Source organism: Panthera onca, chromosome C1, assembly GCF_046562875.1.
Source record: "Panthera onca isolate mPanOnc1 chromosome C1, mPanOnc1 haplotype 2, whole genome shotgun sequence".
Lineage (NCBI taxonomy): Eukaryota > Metazoa > Chordata > Mammalia > Carnivora > Felidae > Panthera > Panthera onca.
Genome location: NC_138346.1, coordinates 204,313,978 through 204,333,950, shown reverse-complemented (window position 1 = coordinate 204,333,950; position 19,973 = coordinate 204,313,978). Strand labels below are relative to the sequence as shown.

Here is a 19,973-nt window from a genome sequence, read left to right as displayed (position 1 = left end):
GTTATGTCTCAATAAAGCCATGTTTTAGAAGGTTTATCAAACTTCTGTTCTAGATAGTCAGGGAAGGCCTCTGAGTAGGTGGCTTTTCAGCTTTGTTGGTAATTGGCTCAAAGCTCTCAAACAGTAATAGATGACATTTTACTGAGCATTTATGTACCAGACACTGTGCAGAGCATTTTTTTTTTTTTTGAGAGAGAGAGAGGATGAGAAACAGGGTGTGAACAGGGGAAGGGAAGGGAGGGAGAGAGAGAGAGAGGGAGAGAGAGAATCCCAAGCAGCTTCCACACTGTCAGTGCAGAGCCCGACACAGGGCTCCATCTCACACACTGTGAGATCATGACCTGAGCCAAAATCAAGAGTTGGACTCTTAACCAACTGAGCCACCAAGGTGCCCCTGTGCAAAGCATTTTATAATTATCACCTCGTTTAATCCCCACAAAAACCTTGTGGCTTAGATACTGACAACCCCACTTGATAGATGAACAAACTGGAACACAGAGAGGTTAGGTGACTTGCCCTAGATCACACAGCTGATAAACGGCAGAACTAGGATTCAATGCTGGCTGTTTCTGACTTCAAGGCTATGTCCACTGAGCTGAAATACTGAGCTATACTTCCTGTTCAGTCTCTGAATTCCTGATGTTTCCCAGATCAGGAAGATGGCCCAATGTAAGATGGAGGAGATGGGAAAGAGCAGAGCCTTAAAGGAAGGTAGGGGAGGACATGCTAGGTGTAGAGGAGAGCTAACGGGGTGTTTCTGGGCTCAGGGAGGATCCTCACAGGGGAAGCAATATGCTAACATAGTGGTTCCCAAACGTTAGAGAGATAGAAACCATCTACTGCAAGAAGTGAACAAGAGGCTTATTTAAAATGCAGATTCCTAGGCCTCACTGCCAGAGATCTGATTTAATGGGTCTAAGTTGGGGGCCAGGAACCCAGTGTTAACAAGCTCCCTGTATAGAATGCAGAGGGTCCAGGGAGCACATTGTGAGGTGTCCAGCAAGAACTTTCAAGGGCAGCACAAGACTTCTCTGTGTGCTTCCCCCACCCCATTTTGGCATCCTTCTTTTCCCTCCTTCCTGATATCCCGTATCCCTGGCTCTCATTCTTCTCTCTGAGCCCAGAGACTCCATTGAGCAGGACAGACCTCCCGTTTTTGTTCTTGTTCTTTCCTCCACTTGGTGTGACCGTCCTACCTTCCTTTGCTCTATCTCTCCCAAGAGGCCTCATCACATCTCCCCTTCCTTAGCCTCCTATTCCACAAGGGCCCATCTTTTGGGAGTCTGCTGAAGTGTCCTCTCTTTATGAAATCTTCTCTAACAACATGAACATTTCTTTACTGCATCTATAAAATGGAGCTGAAGCGCAAACAAGAAAATGTGCACAAAGGGCATTGTAGGCACTCAATAAATTGTGCCTATTATTTTTATACAGTAACGTGCCTATTCTGATTCCCATTTTACAGTTGAGGAAAGTGAGGCAAAGAAGGATTAAGAAACTTGTCCAAGGCCACCTTGCTAGAAATTGGTAGTACTTGGATTTGAACTGAGGCATCAGACCCTCAGCTTTAATCATCATGTGAGACTGGCTCTCATTGTGATGAGGCTCTACTGAGATAACAGATGCCAGGATTTTGGCACAGGGCCTGGCCTGTGGTAGGTGCTCAATAAATACGGGAGACTGAAGTGAACTGAAAGGCTTCTCCATCCAGGGAGAGGGGGGAGATTACCCAAAGACTTTACTGACCATGACGTCTCATGCTTTTTATTCGACAAGACTCAACATCTTAAGATCTCTGATGAGAACAGGATGTAAAAAAATAATTCAGAAAACAAAATTCAGAATGGTGTCCCACTCAAAGCTTGGTGGGTCCAAAGCCTGTCGATCTACTTCACAGAGGGTGATTGTGGTCTTTAACTTTTCAGAACATTAAGGTGGTACAGAGATACTGGGGAAGGAGGAAGGATACATGGCAGTTGATCTGGGTGTTATTTTCCAATCAAGGCTCCATATGGAATGGAGACCCCTCCATCCTGACTCCCAATTCTCTTTCGGCTCAGGTCATTCACCTCATCTACCCTACATTGAGCTCCATACAAAACTTAGGTAAACCAGAAAGCCTCCCATTTGTACCTGGGATCTTTCTACAGAGTCAGACAGCTTCCCCTCTGAACCGAATCAACGGGGAATCCTGTGGGTCGCATTTCTTCCAACATGGAGGAGCTGTGAAAATATTGGAATAATAAGTGGAATCTCCGGTCTTGTCCCCCTTCACAAAGCTTTTGGTGGCACCGAAGTCAAGAAGACAACAGGAGGAAGAGAACGCCGAACAATTCTATTGATGGAACCAAAACCCAAGAGCCCAGGATTGGCCCAAATCTCTGGAGAAACAAACAAGACAATTCCAGTTGGGTTACAGGTCACAAAAGATAACAAGAGTCACCACCAAATAAGACTAGGAGGCTTTCCGGAAATGGACCACTTTCTGAAATGCTTGCCGAAACTCTTTGTTAAACGCAGTATATATTATCGGATTGATGAGGGAGTTTAAATACCCTAGCCAGGTGAAGAAGTCAAAGAGCGCTGGGTGGAGCCAGCAGGAGTCCCGGCAGATGGGAAGGACCAGAGATGCAACAAAGAAGGGCAGCCAGCAGATGATAAAGGCCCCCAGAATGATCCCCAGGGTTTTGGTGGCTTTCCTCTCTCGAGCGGCGTTAATCCTCTTCCGCTCCAGGACACTATCAGCCAGCTTGATTTTCACGTGGTTGAAAAAGAGAGGGGGGCCAGCCGCATGGGAATGCCCCTCATGGAGGCTGGAGCTGAGGGAGCAGAGCGAGGACCCCGCAGAGCCCGTGATGAGATGGGCCGTGGTGAAGCGCTTCCCATAGAGTGAAGGCGGATTCAGGATGCGGTTCCGGGCGGCCACGTAGATGCGGCCATAGAGGATGATGAGCAACACAGAAGGGATGTAGAAGGCCCCACACGTGGAGTAGATGGTGTAGGAGAGCTGAGACGTGTTCACCAGGCAGTCTGACATCTCCTCGTGAGTTTTGGCCTGCCGCCAGAAGAGTGGCGGGATGGAGATACAGATGGAGATGACCCAGACGGTGGCAATCATGGCGGCCGCGCGGCCCGCTGTCCGGCGTTTACTATACTGCAGGGCGTCAGTGATGGCCCAGTACCTGTCCAGAGCAATGGCACAGAGATGCAGGATGGAGGCCGTGCAGCACGTGATATCAGAAGACAGCCAGATGTCACACAGGATCTGGCCAAAGCTCCAGGTGTGGGTGATGGTATAGGCGATGCTGACGGGCATGACCAAGATGGAGACTAAGAGGTCCGTCATGGCCAAGGAGCCGATGAGATAGTTAGCTGGGGTGTGGAGCTTCCTGGTGAGGAAGATGGTGGTAAGCACAAAGGCGTTGGAAAGGACCGTGGCCAGTGTGATGATGGAAAGGAGCAGAGCAAGAGAGATCTTGAGGGCCCGGAGTGTCCCTGGACCCCAAGTCTCTGGGGTTTCTGTAGCATTCAGGGATCTGTTAGAGGCCTCCTGGAGAAGGTCGTTCAGTGGCTGGTTTGGCAGGGACATTCTAGGTGGCTCTCTCTTCCCACAGACTTTGACACCCCCAGCTCCTTTCACAGTTGTCCTGCTTACAGAGCAAGGTCATCCTTCTGTTGCACGCTGGTGGGAACCTTCCATCAGAACAGACCACAGTGATAGGACCTTGAGAAGACTCGACTATTTGAAGAACATTGAGACGACAGCTGGTAGTTAAAGGTCTTTCCTAAATGGGATGAACCCCAAGATGTCTCACTATTCTGAAAGTTTGTCCAGCAAACGGTCAAGCCCAGGGGACATGTGCTGAATTTGTTAGACATTTATCAGAATATCATACACCAGTGTGGGCAATGCTTTGGGACTCTTGCTTTTGGCATTTTGGCTCCTTCCAAAGCTTGAGGGATAAATGTGTTTAATGAAAACTTCAGAATTTCCCCCATCCTATTCTGAGAAGAGTCTGGGTTTCAGGTTTCCTCTGGGGAGCTTTTAAAACTTTTAAAAGAAGTACCAGCAGATTCAGAAAAGCAGTCCAGTCAACAGCTCACCGTTTCCCCAGGTTCATCTTGACACATCATGTGGCACTTAACATCGGTTCCTGTCCCAGTGATCGGTTTGAGCCTGAATAGACAAAACATTCTGGTTACCAAGACCTGAAGTGTGCATGAGCTGGGAGAAGGCAAAACACACAGATCACTGTGGGTTCATCGACAGGGGCACATGTTCAGAGCTCTAGGGCTTAAAAAAGAAAAAGAGGAAAGAGGTTTTAGAAGGGCAATGTAGACACTTGAGATTAACCGTAAGTTTAAAAGCATACTGCTTAGTGCTGGCAATGGTGCAGTGACACTGGCATTGTCAGAAGTGTAGGGAGAATACGGGAGAGGGCAATGTGCCCCACCCCCACAATTCCCAGAGGGGACAGAGCTGTTGGAAGCATCACAGGCTTGTTACAAATACATGAAATCAGCTTTGTAAATTATGAATCTGAAAAGTAAACAAAATAACTCCACACACAGGAAGAGAAAAGAAAAGAAAAGAAAAGAAAAGAAAAGAAAAGAAAAGAAAAGAAAAGAAAAAAGGGTCACCAGGAAAGATACCACATTTTTACAATGTTTTTCTCTAGGAATTGGGGAGGGGGAGGTGACCTTTCTTCTATTCATAAAAATTTTCCAAATTTCCTAGAATGAGCATGCATGATGCTTTTTTTCTTAAATGTTTGTTTATTTTTGAGACAGAGAGAGACAGAGCATGAGGAGGGGAGGGGCAGAAAGAAAGGGAGACAGAGAATCTGAAGCAGGCTCCAGGCTCCGGAGCTGTCAGCACAGAGCCTGACGTGGGGCTCGAACTCAACTACGAGATCATGACCTGAGCTGAAGTCAGACGCTCAACCAACTGAGCCACCCAGGCACCCCTGAGCATGCATGATTCTTAAAGCAAACAAAAAAAGCAAAAACAGAAACACCTTTTGGTTAGTGAAGAGGTTAACTGCAAAAAAAAAAAAAAAAAAAAATTAAAACCTTAAGCATTTTTTCACGGTGAAAGTTCAAATCCAGAAAATGTAGTCAGCTTTCTAAATGGAAACTGGCAGTTTGGCCACAAAAAACCTTAAAGACTCATTTTCTCCTCTGTGCCCCTCTGGGCTTGAATCTGAGTTTCAGTTTTTAGAGATGTGGGGTTCTTGGAAGTTGGGACCCCAAATCAGTGATCAGGGTGAGAGAAACCAGAGCCCGCTCTCTACAAGGCCCATCTCTGGCATGAGCCCAGCTGAAGTCTGTGGGGCCCATGGGTAGCCCCTGATATACAGGGTTACCAAGAACAGTACCGGGGCACCTGGGTGGGTCAGTCGGTTGAGTGTCCGACTTCGGCTCAGGTCATGATCTCACCGTCCGTGAGTTCAAGCCCCACGTCGGGCTCTGTGGTGACAGCTCAGAGCCTGGAGCCTGCTTCGGATTCTGTGTCTCCCTCTCTCTCTGCCTCTCCCCTGTATGCACTCTGTCTCTCTCTCTCTTTCAAAATAACAAATATTAAAAAAAATTTTTTTTTTAAATATCTTCATAGAGGTGGGGAGACAGTCTCAATTTAAGAAAACCAATCTTAAACCACCTGCTCAAAAACATTCCCAAAGTTTGAAGGGTATTATTATTGTGTCTTCCATAGAGCTCTTGCTATGTTCCAGGCATGGAGCTGGCCCTGGGGCCAAGAGTCACCCCTGTGACGTGGGCAGTGTGGCCCCCACCTTACAAATGAGCTGACCACACTCACAGAGGTGACATAACTGCCCAAGGTCACTCAGGTGGAAGTGGAAAAACTGGGTCCCACTCTTGAAATTTCCATCCTTCTTCACGCTGCCTTGATCAGGAAGAAAAAGCCTTAAGGCACATGTGCTTCCAGGAGTGAAACTGGTTTGGGGCCTCACGATGATAGGTGAAAATGATGGCCTCTCCTGACCCCTCTCACTCTGTGCTCCACCTCAAAAGCCTCTGGTTTTTCTCCCACTTTGGTTCACATGGAAAATGTGAAGTTGGGTTGGATTCTTTGGAATCTTCTCCTTTCCAGACAGACTCGGTGCAGTCTTTTCTCACGAAAGACTGTATGCTTGCCCCCACAAACCCATGCAGTCACTCCTTGCGTTTCAGGCATTCCAATGACCTCATTCAGTGAAAGGCGTGGGCTCAGAAAGGCCTGGGAGGCTGGTGGGTGACATCTTGGGAAGGGCAGGGTGGCTTACCTTGGTTAGGAATTCTGGGCTGGAATTCTGAGGGAAGCCACACGATTCTGAGGCTGCCTCCCTCCTCTCCTGCCCGCTGCCCTTCCCTACCCTAGACAAAGTTGGGGGCATTTCCCATAACCCAGCCACCTTTGGAGACAAAGACTGTAGCTCTATAAACAACTACCTCTCCTATCGCACTGCAAATAATAGATGTGCTTCCAGGAGTGAAACTGGTTAAAACAAATTAAAGCAAATTAAGACAACAGTGAGGGGGCACTTGGGTGGCTCAGTTGGTTAAGTGTCTGACTCTTGATTTTGGCTCAGGTCACCATCCCACTGTTCGTGAGTTCAAGCCCTGAGTCAGGCTCTGTGCTGACAGTGCGGAGCCTGGTTGGGATTCTCTCTCTCTCCCTCTCTCTCTGCCCCTCCCCTGCTTATGCTCTCTCAAAATAAAGACATAAACTTAAAAAACAAAAAACAAAAACAGTGAGATACCATATCCACCTAGCCAATAGGTAAAACATTTTGAATCCGTCATGTCACGTCATTTGGTGAGGGTGTGGACCAACAGGAATTGTCACCTACCACTAGTAGAGCGTGAAGTGGAGGAACCTCGTTAGCAAACAATCTGATATTATCTCATAAGGCAAAAGATGCAACGATTACCTCACCACCCAGTAATTTACACACAGCAGAGAAACTGTTCTCTGTGTTCACCAGCAGAGAGGAACAAGAATGGTCACGGTGGCGTTGATTAGAACGAACAACTAGAAACCGCCCAACGTCCATCCACAGCAGAGTGGTAGAACGTGGTGTTTTCCTCTGAAAGTACCACGGAGAAGCAAACCTGAGTAAACCAAAGCTGCATACGTCAAAGTGGGTGCGTCTCACCAACACTTAGTGCCAAAGCCAAAGACACGTAAGAAGAAACACACTGTCTAGAGATACAAATATATGTGGCAAAGCCATAAGGAAAAGCAAGGAAATATTAAATATAAAATCCAGGACGGTGGTCACCCCTGGAGGGGAGAAAATGCAGGAATATGATGGTGGAGGGTTTTTAAAGGTATCAATGATGTTCTATTTCTTGAGGTGGTGGTAGGTACATAGATGTTTGTTATTATTCTTTGAGCTGTATGTATATTTTAGATATACTCTTTTGTAGGGAATGATAGATTTGTAATTTTTCTTAATCAGTTTTGTACCTTGTAAAAAAACCAAAAAGAACCCTACTACCAAGAGTAGCACTGATATATTTTGATACATTAATACCTGTTGATACATTTGAATCCAGAAGTTCTGGGTTCTGGTCCCAGCTCTGCCACCCACCAGCAGGTAACCAAGGGCAAGTCACGACTTGTCTTTGACCCTCAATTTCTTCCTTGGTAAAATGGGAACATAAGCATGGCTATGCTGCCCCAAAGGGTGTTTAGTACTTCCAATAAGATCATGTACATGATGTGCATTAAATTGTGGAGACCTGAACAAATGTAATGAGGGTAACAAAGATGGCAGGCAATGGCTAAAAGCATACATTTTAAGTCAGGCAGGATCGGGTTCCAATTCCTGCTGTCCATTTTCTTGCTATGGCCACTGGACAAGTCACTTAAGCTCTCTGGGCCTGCATAGCCTCAGTGATGGAGATGATAATCCATTCCTCAAAGGAGCTTGGGGAGAACTGATAAGATCATGGATCCAAATGCCCGACATAGTGAATGACGAGTTCTCTGGTTTCTCTATGATGCGTCCGAGTACATTCAGGTCTGCAGGCAACAAGGTGTCTTCTGTCCACTGTCCAACAAGTCACCAATATCCATTTTGGTGAGTGATGTCTGCCATTGTCGGAACTACCAGCCACACTAGGGAGCTTCTCTCCTGCCCACCCCCGGGAGCCATCATGGCAGCAGCGAGGACTCCCCTCAGCCCAGTAGCATCTCCCCGAAATCAAGTTACACAGACCCCAGCTACACCGTACACCCCCAGCTCTAATGTCTCTGCTGTGAGAAGGGGGGGGGGGGGGAGGGGCGGGGGCGGTGGTGGAAACCAGAGTCTCATTCTCAACTTGCTCCACAGACCACCTCTACCCACAGCTGATTGGACCAGGGTGACATGGGACCCCAAATGAACCAATCAGATTCTCTCCTGGGAATTCAGCAAAGAGACCGTGAGCAGGTTAATGGATTGATGATGGAAGGGGAACAAACTTCAAGCTAAGGATCCTGAGGCTGATGTCTGGCCACTGTCATGACTGAGGCCAAGGCAGGTTTGGGGGCCGCAGAAAAGCGGTGGTAAATAAGAAAAGAGGTCTGCAGAGAGAGGCAGAAGGGAGGGAACAGAGAAAAGAGCAGAGAAAGGAGAACCACCTACCTCAAGAGAGGAGAAAGGAAGCTTCCAGACCCAATGGCACTCCTTCCTATTCTTGGATGTCCATGAGTAACCTCTGTACCCAGGAAACCTTGTTTGTACCAGCTCATTCTTTTCCTAGTTGAGCCAGTTCAAATGGACTGAGAAACAGTCCAACAGGCCCCCAGCAGGATTTCTGGGTTCCTTCTTCTCCAAACAATCCCAACTGTGAAATGGAGGCCAGTCATTTCACCTCCTGGGATTTCTTCTTCATCTGTAAATTGGGGTAATAGCACCTTTCTCCCAGAACTGCTCTGTGGATTCAGTGGGAAGGGTACAAGCCCAGACAGTGGCTGGTCCCCAGCAGGGCCTCTTTGGAGCCGTCTTAACAAGGGTTTCCTACCCAGGGCTCATTCAGTTTGCAGAAGATCAGTCACCTCCCCTTTCTGAAGGATCTTTATCTTAACGGAGTCATAAAACCTTGCCAGAAACCAAGAGGATATGTGGGTTTAATGTAGCCTCAGAAGCCAGGCTCATCCTTTTGTAAGGAAAAACAAAACAAAACAAAACAGGGTTCTGTGATAAAGATTTGTTGCAGCAGGAAAAATACCCCCCAGAGAAATTGTTGTCTGATCTTTCTCTAAAAGCCGTGCGGTATGGCTGCATGAGCCCTGGATGGGGAAATCATTCTCCACAAATCTGAAGAGTGTTTTACATTTTATTTTTTTTAATGTTTATTTATTTTTGAGAGAGAGAGAGAGAGAGAGAGAAACACAGAATCTAAGGCAGGCTCCAGGCTCTGAGCTGTCAGCACAGAGCCCAATGTGGGGCTCGAACCCATGAAACGTGAGATCATGACCTGAACCGAAGTCGGACACTTGATCGACTGACCCACCCAGGCACCCCAGAGTGCTTTATATTTTACAAAGCGCATCCACATTTGTTATATCGTCTCCTTCTCTCTATGGCATGGGACCTCCCTCAGCCTCAGTTTCCTTCCCTGTAAAATCACAGTATCAACTTTACCTCCTGGGGGGCATCAGGAGCATGAAATAATGTAGGTGGGTGAGACTAGAAAAGTGTTAACAGGGGTATGTACGTGCGTGTGTATCTGTCTACATCTGAGTGCAAGTTTTGACTTCTAATTAGTATCTTGAGCGAGTCAATCTTTCACCCGTTTCTCTAATTATAAAATCTGGAAAATGTAGAAGATAAAACATAGCTAAACCGCTGACCAAAAACCTCCACTCCCAGCTCTAGAACTAACAAAAACATGCATGTACATCCGCCTAAACACTTGTGTAAGAATTGCTCACATAGGCACTATTTAACGGCCATAAACTGAAAACTACCCAAACAGACAGCAGTGGAAGAAGGGACAAATGATTGTGGCATATCCATCCAGCAGAATATCACACATCAGTGAGAAGGAATGCCAACTGCCCCCTACACACAACCATGCAGAAGAAGCTTCTTATGCTCAACACTGTGATACCACATGTGATTCAAATTTCATAAAGTTCAAGAACAGGCAAAACTCACCTACACGGATGGAAGTCATGTGAGAGTGTTGCCCTTGAGGCAAGGGGATGCAGCGACTGGGAGGGAGCACGAGAGGGCTTCTGGGTGAATGAAGGTCATGTTCTACTTCTCCAGCTGGGTGTGTTCCTCTTTGAAAGTTCATCAGGCTGTACACGTGTGTTTGGGGCACTTCTGTTTTTGTAAAACGTTTACCCCAAAAAAGTAGTGGTTAAGTGCCTAAGTGCCTAAGAACCTTAGCCACCAGTTCTACGGGTCAAAAGGAGACCCTGGGCTTGTCACTTAACTTCTCTGAGCTGTTTCTTCAGGTGGAAAATGGGGACAAGGTGCGCCTGGCTGGTTCCATCGGTGGAGTGTGCGACTCTTGATCTCGGGGTTGGGTACAGAGCCCTACGCTGGGTATAGGGATTACTTAAGAATAAAATCTTTTAAAGGAAAGAAGGGAGGGAGAAAGGAAGAAAGAAAATGGGGATAATAACAATACGAACCTCAAACTGCTGTTATGTATTAGTGAGCTGAACAGAAAGCCCAGCCATATAGTAAATGCTCCATTAATTACAGTTAGTTATAATTAACAGTCCCCCTCCGGCAAACATGATTTAAATTTTTTTCAATGTTTATTTATTTTTGACAGAGGGAGAGACAGAGTATGAGTAGGGGAGGGGCAGAGAGAGAGGGAGACACAGAATTTGAAGCAGGCTCCAGGCTCCGAGCTGTCAGCACAGAGCCCGACGCGGGGCTCGAACTCATGGACTGCGAGATCACGACCTGAGCCAAAGTCGGACACTCAACTGACTGAGACACCCAGGTGCCCCACTGGCAAACATGATTTAGAAGGAACATTTTATTTTTATTATTTTGTTTTAAACTGTAAATGTTTATTCATTTGAGAGAGACAGAGCATGAGTGGGGAAGGGGTAGAGGGACAGAGGGACACAGAATCTGAAGCAGGCTCCAGGCAGGCTCGGAGCTTTCAGCACAGAGCTCGACGTGGGGCTCAAACTCACAGACCTGAGAGATCATGACCTGAGTCGAGGTTGGATGCTTAACCAACTGAGCCACCCAGGCACCCTAGAAGGAACATTTTAAATGATGCAATCCAATCTAATCAGCTGAGATTGCTGATGCCCAGAGAGGCAGGTGCCTTGTCCAGGACCACATAGCGAGGGTTGGCACCCCTCGCAGCTCAGCTCAGTGTTTCTACTACCCTGTGCTGCCTCCACCTTCCCCTGTCAAAAGGAGGGGTATATTTCCTTGTCCCTCAAGTCCGAATTCAGCATGGACTAGCTATAGTCAACAGCATGAGGCAGAAATGACAATGAGCCAGTTTCAGATTTAGTCTTGAAGAGGCTGTGCATGTTGCCACTTGCACTCTGCCATTGCCATGAGAACGTGTACGGGCGAGCCCACTGGTCCCGAGAGGAGGCGAAGACACATGAAGCAGGGCCACTTCAGCCAACTGCCCCAGCCAAAGCCAGCCTAGAACAGAGCCCCCCAACTGACCAACAGATGCATGTGTGAGCCCAGCTAAACCGGTAGAAATGCCCAGCCAATTTCAGATTAAATCAGCCAATCTCCAGATGCATGACTCGTAGTAATAAATGTCCTTTTAATCCACTCAGTTTGGGGATGGTTTGTTACACAGCAATAGCTGACTGATATAGTCCCCTCATTTGCTGAATAACTAAATTCTAATGCATAAACCTAACTCTGCCTTGGCTCTTTTCTCCCTTCTCTGCCCTTGCCACCACTCTCCTGTTTCAGGCCACCATCTTCTTTGGCTTAAATGGTCTCCCTGCTGCCACTCCTGGCCCCTCTCTATTCGCTTACCATATCACATCCAGAATCTTCCTTTTAACTAAAAGTCTGACCACGTCACTCTTTTACAATCCTCTATTGGCTCCCAAGGCACCTGGGATTCAGTCCCAGCTTCACAGCTTGGTCTAAGAGACCCTTTATGAATTGGTCTTTATTTATATTTCTAGCCCCATCTCCTGACCCAGCTGGCTGTGACCTTTGTACTCTGGTGGCACAGATTTGGTAGTTTTCATGGCACAGGGTGCCCAGTGCTGTTTCCTGCTCTGAACCTCTGTCCCTGTTGTGTCCTCTGCCTGGAAAGTATCCCCTCTGCTTGCCTAACCCAAATCACACTTCAGGACTAAGCTCTGGTATCTCCCCAGCAGGCCTTCCCTAACCTCCCCCCAGCCCAGCTTGGGTTAGATATCTTGCTTCTGGTTGACCACCACATAGTGCTTACCATGCTGGACTGTCTCCATCACCTGACCTTGAGTGCAGGGACCATGTCTTATTTAACCCCTACAGCCCTGACACCTGACCCAGAGCAAGAGATCAATACCTGTTTATGAAAGTCTCCCTGAACTGGTGAGGAATGGACTCTGCGAACAGAGCCTGGCTTGAGAGGTGGGAGCCCTGAGCTTTTGCTTGGCTCTGTCATGAACTCTCTGTGACCTCAGATAAGTGAGTCCCTGCTCTGGGCCTCAGTTTCTCCATCTTGAAAATGCGAGGGTTGGACCAGATCAGAGATTCTCTGGCTGTGCATTAGAATCTCCTAGGGGAGCTTTAAAAACATACAAATACTGTTAAAAAAATATATATACAAATGTCCAGTCCTTAACCCACCTAGAGCCCAGGCACTGTAATTTTTTCAAGCTCCCTAAATGTTTCGAGGAGATTGAGAACCTCTGGCCTGGGTGATCGCTGGTTATCTTTAAAAAGTCCAAGGCAGGTGAAGCCTGTTTTCCAGGCCTTTGCAATAGCCAGGGAAGTATGAGAACTCAGCCTCTTCCTACTTTCAGCTTGGCACTGGGTTATTACCAGCTTTCAGCAGGGAAGGGGCCACCTTGGAAGACTAAGTGTGTTACATAAAGGCTCTTGCCTTTGTGGTTGGTTGACAACTCACTAGATTCTCCCATGCTTGTGCGAAAGTGGGCAAATGGGGTTTTAAACTCTCATCATCTGCCTCTAACTACCCCTTGGGGCAGAGTTAGTATGCCCATTTTACAGATGAGAAAACTGAGGTCTAGAGAAGTGAAAATGACTGGCCTAAGGCCACACAGGTAGTATGTGACACAGCTGGGATTGAGAGCCAGTGCTGAGAAACTCTAGAATAGCCAATCCTGGCCACACATGGCCACTGAGTGCTTTAAAGGTGGCCACTGAGATGTGCTGTAGTGTAAAACACACTGAGTGTCATTTTCCTTTTCTTTTTTAATGTTTATTGACTTATTTTGAGAGAAACAGAGAGAGACAGAGAGAGAGAAAGAGGGAGAGATAGAGAGAATGAATCCCAAGCAGGCTCACGCTGTCAGCACAGAACCCTATATGGGCTCTCAACAAACTCTGAGATCATGACCTGAGCCAAAATCAAGAGCTGGTCACTTACCCTATTGAGCCACCCAGGCACCCCAAAACACACTGAGTTTCAAAGAGTTAAAAAAAAAAGAATAAAATATCTCACTAACAATTTTTTATATCAGTTGCATGATAATATTTTGGACCTATTGAGTAAATAAAATATGACTGAAATTAATTTCACTTTTTTCTTCTTTTAACACAGCTACCTCTAAATTTTCTAAATCTAAAATGAACTTTGTGGCTTTCTTTTTTTTTTTAATATAATATATTGTCAAGTTGGCTAACATACAATGTATACAGTGTGCTCTTGGTTTTGGGGGTTAGGATCCCATGATTCATCGCTTACATACAACACCCTGTGCTCATCCCAACAGGTGCCCTCCTCCATGCCCATCACCCATTTCCCCCGCCCCCTACACCCCCCATCAACCCTCAGTTTGTTCTCTGTATTTAAGAGTCTCTTATGGTTTGCCTCCCTACCTCTATTCTTCCCCTTCCCTTCCTCAATGGTCTTCTAAGATTCTCAAGTTCCACATATAAATGAAAACATATATCTGTCTTTCTCTGACTTATTTCACTTAGCATAATACCCTCCAATTCCATCCACGTTGCTGCAAATGGCAGGATTTCATGCTTTCTCATTGCCAAGTGGTATTGCATTTTATGGAAGAGCCTAAATGTCCATCCACTGATGAATGGATAAAGAAGATGTGGTTTATATATACAATCTGGCTTGCTTTCTATTTCTATTGGCTGGCAGTGCTCTAGAACCAGGGGTTCTCAACCGGGGTGATATCGCCCCCTAGGGGTCATTTCGGATCTCGGTCCTCTGGGAACTCCGCACAATCCAGGGGCAGGGTTGGGGCGGAACAGGCGGCTGTGGGGGCGGGGGCGAGACCGGTAGTAGTAGTAAAGTGATGGCCAGTGTTATCAAGAGCTTGTTATATGCCAGGCACTGTTTTAAGCACTTCTCCTTTATCAACTCATTTAAGGCCTACCACAACCTCTGAAGTCAGTCTTACTGGTATTATTCCCATTTCCCAGGGCAGAGAACTGCAGCTCCGAGACATGGCTGGTCTGAGACTGCAGATCTAGGATAGGAGTCCAGCTTGCTGTCTCCATGCTCCCCCGCTCAGGAAAGGTGAAAGAGTCAGTTCCACTCCCTCCTTCGTTGCACAAAACCCGCCCCCCCACACACACACACGCCTGTACACACTCACAAACTCTTTGTTGGGGACGTGTTCTATGCCAGGCTCCATCACTCCCACCTGAATGAGCTCTGCCGTCAGCCCTCAGCACGTACCTCTCCGCCTGCACAGATCAGAGAGAGGGCAGAAACAGCCACTGCAGCACATCTCACGCTGGAAGGAGCACACGCACTCCCTGGGGACTGTATGGAAAGTGCAGGCCCTGACTCCATGGGACCAGAGCGGGACCTGAGATCCGGCATTTCTGACAAGGCGATGCTGTTGCTTCCTGCACCACAATGAGTTGTGCAAGGGATGAGAGCGACGTCAGCTCTAGGGTTTAAGAAGGATCTGAGCGTCAGAGTGGGAAAGACTCGGGAATCCTCTAGTCCAACTCCCTCATGGTGCTGACAGGGAGAGAGGCCCAGAGAGAGTAAGACACTTGCCCAAGGGCACACAGTGAGTCACAGGCAGAGATCAAGTCTTCAGATTCCCGTCAGAGCTCCTTCCATTGCCTCCCATTTGCAGCAGGAACTTGAGACTCAGGACAGAAGTATCTAGTGGCTCTCGTGGCCGTTTCACACCATATGCTTTTGGCATCCTCAAATCTCCCAGTCATCTCAATCTGAGTTTCCATACTAGGGGAGTAATTCTCAGAGCAGACTGGCGGGGCAGACCACACTCTACCAGAAACCTTTAGGGCTGCACCCCAGGGTCCTGGAGCTCAACCTGCCACTCCCCCATGCTGCACATCTGGGTCCCCAGAGAACACCTGAGCTGATGGGGTGAAACCATTTTCAGGACAAACGAGAGGCTGTCTTCTCCAGACTGGATAAACAAGATATGAACAACAGGAATTCAGTTCCTAGAAATCAAACACTGAATTTGTTAGTGCTTACAGGATCCAAACCTGCTATTCACCATCTGTTCGCCCTGCTGGGAGGCACAATACAGCTGTGTTGGGAGCACAAGCTTCAGAGTCAGGTAGACTGGATTTGCTCCCCAGCTCTGCCACTTACTAGCTCTGTGACTTTGGGCAAGTTTTTCTGAGCCTGTTTCCTCATCCATTTAATAGCTATCTATTTAAAGCCCGCCACGTGTTGGCATAAGCAACATATGTGGACCCTGGGAAGACTTGCGGTGGCCCCAGGAACACCCTGCTGGAGCCTGGGATGACATGACGGAGATGACATCGGAGCATGAAGAGAGCCACGGGGAAAGTAGGAGGGACAGATAACCTGCCACAACTCTGAGAGCCCCTCTGAAAGTGGCTATGGAGCTGAGCACTGGAGGACAGATGCAGTCAGCAAGTGACACCTGCTCCACAGGACTGAGAGAACCTTGCCCTCCCTGCATCCTGACTCCTTTTTATTCACGTCCTGTTGCTCTCCCATCCAGAATCCAGCCCTTCCTCTCCTCCTCTTATTCACCTGCACTCAGCAGAACACCCCATCTCTGCGTGGCTGGGAACCTCTTCCTGCAAAAACACTGTGGTTCTCACTCTTCTGAGCCTTTGTCCAGGCTATTCCCTCTACCTGGAATGCCCTTTCTCCCATCTCCTCCGCGCTCTCTGGAGATTTCTCTGGACCCAAGAGATGGAACTGGTCACTCCCTCCTCCCCACCCCACTGGGCTCACTTGCTGACTGCCTGTCTCCCTGCAGGACTTGAGTTCAGGAAGGGGGTGAGTGGTATATATGTGTCAGGAAGCCCAGTGCCCTCTGTGTGGGGTACCCCTCACCTACTCATCAACTGTACCTTCACTCCCGGGATAAAATTCAACACTTTCCTTTTGCTGAAACTTGTCCACTCCTTCCACCACTCATGGGAGTTTGAGAGGTGCCAAACTCAATACAGTCACCTTCTTTCTCATCCACACCAGCCCCTTCTGTTTCCTCCTTGGTAGCCGTTATACTGTTCCCATCCACCCATCCCCAGCACTTGGCATCCTCCCTCTCCCTTCTCTTCCCTCATACTTCCCTTTCAAGTATGAGCCCGTTGAGGCTAAGAAAGGTAATGCAATCAGCTCAAGGTCACACAGTGCTTAAGTGGCCAGACCCAGGATCTTGCTCTGAGCAGCCCAGACTTCCTCCCTCGCCTCACCTCTTACTCTCCTACAGGTCCTGTCTCCACTCCCTTGACTTCCCCCCACACATTTGGAGCCACTTGGTTCAGGCTGATTGCCCTCTGCACTCTTGCCTTCATGCATGCCTAATGTAATCTGCTCTCTGTTCTCTGAGGCCCTTCTCAAAAGCCGCTTCCTCCAGGAAGCCTTTTCTGATGAAGCAGAAGCAAAATCTCCCTCCTTTAAACCCTCTCCTGACTCCAGGTTTGTCTGTGCCTCTCACTCCTGGGCTAGAAGCCCCTTGAAGGGCTACCTATTCCCTCCGCACTCCAGTGACTGTGGCACAGTAGGCTTGCAATCAATACAGAACTCCTTTGTGAGGCCCACCTGAGCCCAGAAATCACAGCAGCCCCTCTCTGCAGTCTGAAACTCTCCAACGGCTCCCATCTCAGAACAAAATCCGAAATCCTCACCGTGGCCTACAAGGCCCTATGTTGCCTGCCCCCCAAGCCACCTCTCTGACTTCATCTCTTACCGGCTGCCCGCCCCACACTTAAGTATCACCTCTTTGGCAAAGCTTTGACCAGCCAATATCAAGTAGTTCTCCTCCTCTATCACATCACCCTGTTTGATGCTCATTTTAGCACTTGAACCTATCTGGCATTTTCTGCTCATCTGTTACTTGTCTCCCCCCTCCACCCCCACCAACTCCCAAAACATACCTTCTGTCTAGCTCATCGCTATGTCCCCAGGGTCTAGAACACTGTGAGGCTGATAAGACCTAAATGGGTCTACAGCCTGAGGAGAGATCTGAGCTGGAGACAAACTTTTATGAGTCACAGGCACAGAGGTGGTAACTAAAGCCAATGGGGTGGATGAGATCACCCAGGGAGAGTGTCTAGTATGAGCAGAGCAGAGGGCCTGGGGGAGCAGAGCAGCTAATTGCTGTAGAAAGGAAGACAAACCTGCAAAAACAAGAGATGAAGAAGGGCAAGTATGACAGTGTTAAATTGCAGGAGCCAGAAGAGAGGGTGTCCAGAGGAAAGGTGCGGTCGGCAGGGTCATCTGCTGCTGAGAAAGTTGAAGACTGAACGGCGTCTGCAGAATTCAGCTTTGCTGGAGGATACTGGTGACCTTGGCAGACCCCTGCCCCTCTGTGTGCCTCAGACAGGAGCTGTCTGCAATGAGAGGGACCTCTCAGGTCCCAGGAACTCCCAGCTCTGAGGATCTGTATTTCCGCTTATAGTCACATCACTTCATCAAGAACTGTCATCCATCTGGGGCCTTGGGGAAAAGGGACCACCCTGTAAATTTACCCTCATTATTTACCCATCATGTAACTGACAAACTCTAAGAAAGCACGCTGTATTTCCAGGCCTGTACTAGGCACCATGGGGAGGAGAGGAGGCCGTGTGCCCTGCCCAGTCATGTCCAGCTGGCCAGCCCCTCCCTCCTATGTCACCCTCTAGCCAGCATCCTAGCTGGATACCAGTTTTCTCTCCACTTGGACAGGACCAAAGGCTGGAGAAGGCCCAGCTGCTCAAGAGGCCTTGCTTGCTGCTGTTGGTAAAGCGTCCCTCCATGTCGTTGTGAGGAAGGCTGAGACCCCGGCCAGTGGCTGTGCAGTCCAGAGGGCAGCACAGACTGGTGATGTGTGCTCAATTAGAAAACACTGGAGGCTGATTCCAAGGAAGAGACTGAGAGATGACTTTGACCAGAGCAATTATTGCCACTAATGACTGAGCTGTTGCTTGTGGCCAGGTACTGTGCTGAGCAAAGACCACATTTGATTTGCACGGCGAGCCTGGAAGGCTGCATTCTTAACCCATTTCACATGGAAGAAAACCGCGCTCAGAGAGGTTCAGGGCTTCCCCAAGGTCAGGCAGCTAGTAAATAACCAAGCCAGGTTTGCTAATACAGACAATCTGATGGAGAGCACCTGCTCTTAACTTCGACCTTCCCCAGAGCTGGTGAGGCAGGGGACTTTAGTCTTATATCCTCTTCCAAGCAATGCGACCTTGGGCAAGATTTATTCTCCACTCTCCCCATCTGCAGCAAAGCAGATTTCTTTGCGCCCTTCCAGTTCCGACATTACATGATTAGCTAGGATTTGTATAGAACTTTACAGTTTATAAAAAGGCATCCTTATAGCATCTCATTTATTCCCACGGATCCTGCAGGGTGGGAGAAGATGCGCAGATGTGCAAACTTAAGTTCGAAGAGAGGCAGTGACCTGCCCAAGGTCACAAAGCAAGTCAGGGCCTGCCGGGCTTCGGGTCTGGCAACCGAGGCTCCACACTGGACGCTCGCTCATTCAACTCCCCCTCCAGAAAGAACCGGCCCCGCGCTGCGTCGCACGCCGCCCTGGCCGGCAGGGGGCAGCGCCCGGCTTCCCTCCGCCTCCCGGGGCCACGCGGGGGCGTCGCAGCCCCCGACCCCGGGGCGCGCCCCCCACCCCAACCCGTCTCTTCCCGGCGCGGGGCACCCCGAACGCGCGCCTGCACCCCGCAGCCGCCTCCGGGCGCTGTCTCGGCGCCCCCCCCCCCCCCCCCCCGCGTCCCGGGGCCCCGGACGGCGCCCCCCAGACGCTCCCCGCGGGTCGGACTCGTCCTCTGGGACCACCTGCCCCGCGCGCGCGCTTCCCGTCCGAAGGCGCCAAGAAGGGGGCCGCGCGGGGTCACCGAGACCCCGAGGCGCGGCGCCCTCTCCCCGCCCCAGCGCCCTCGGGACGGCCGCCGCGGCCGGACTGGCTGCCTCGAGGGCCCCGGTGCGCCCCTCCCCGGGCGGCACTCGGCTCCGAGCGCTTACCCGCTCCCGGCCGCGCAGGTGCGGACCCCGGGCTCGCCCGCCCGGGTCCTGCTTCCTCGCTTCGCGCCGCGTCTCTCCGCCGGCGGCCGCCGCATCTCCGCCGCGACCCCAGCCGAGCTCCCGGCGCCGCCCGCCCCGCCGCCCCCGGGGGCTCGGTCCGGCCCGCGCCCTCGCGGCCCCACCTCCCTCCGCCCCGGCCGGCGCCCTGCGGCTCGCGCTCCGCGCTCCGCTAACCGCGCCCGCCGCTCCTCCTCGCTCCCCTCCCCCAGCTCCTCCCCCGCGAGGCTCGCTCCCCACTCTGCCCCCCGCCCGCGGCCCGCAGGCTCTGCCCCTTCCAGTCCCGGCCGGGCGGGGAGCTCCGAGCCCCCGCCGCAGGGGTGGGTGGGCGCCGG

General features: G+C 49.7%; 1 protein-coding gene across 2 annotated transcripts; it reads right to left on the bottom strand.

Annotated features, from left to right (window-relative positions):
- Positions 1-1,743: 1,743 nt before the first annotated feature.
- HTR1D (5-hydroxytryptamine receptor 1D) lies at positions 1,744-19,761 on the bottom strand. 2 transcript variants are annotated; one of them, XM_060625513.3, is made up of 2 exons: positions 19,582-19,761; positions 1,744-4,294 (listed from the first exon to the last, which is right to left on the bottom strand). In XM_060625513.3, exon 2 carries the CDS (start codon positions 3,587-3,589, stop codon positions 2,456-2,458), a length of 1,134 nt encoding a protein of 377 aa, XP_060481496.2. In that variant the 5' UTR covers positions 3,590-4,294; positions 19,582-19,761; the 3' UTR covers positions 1,744-2,455. The 2 variants fall into 2 exon arrangements, with proteins under 2 accessions (XP_060481496.2, XP_060481497.2); XM_060625514.3 differs by having other exon boundaries at positions 1,744-4,177.
- Between the last annotated feature and the right edge of the window lie 212 nt (positions 19,762-19,973).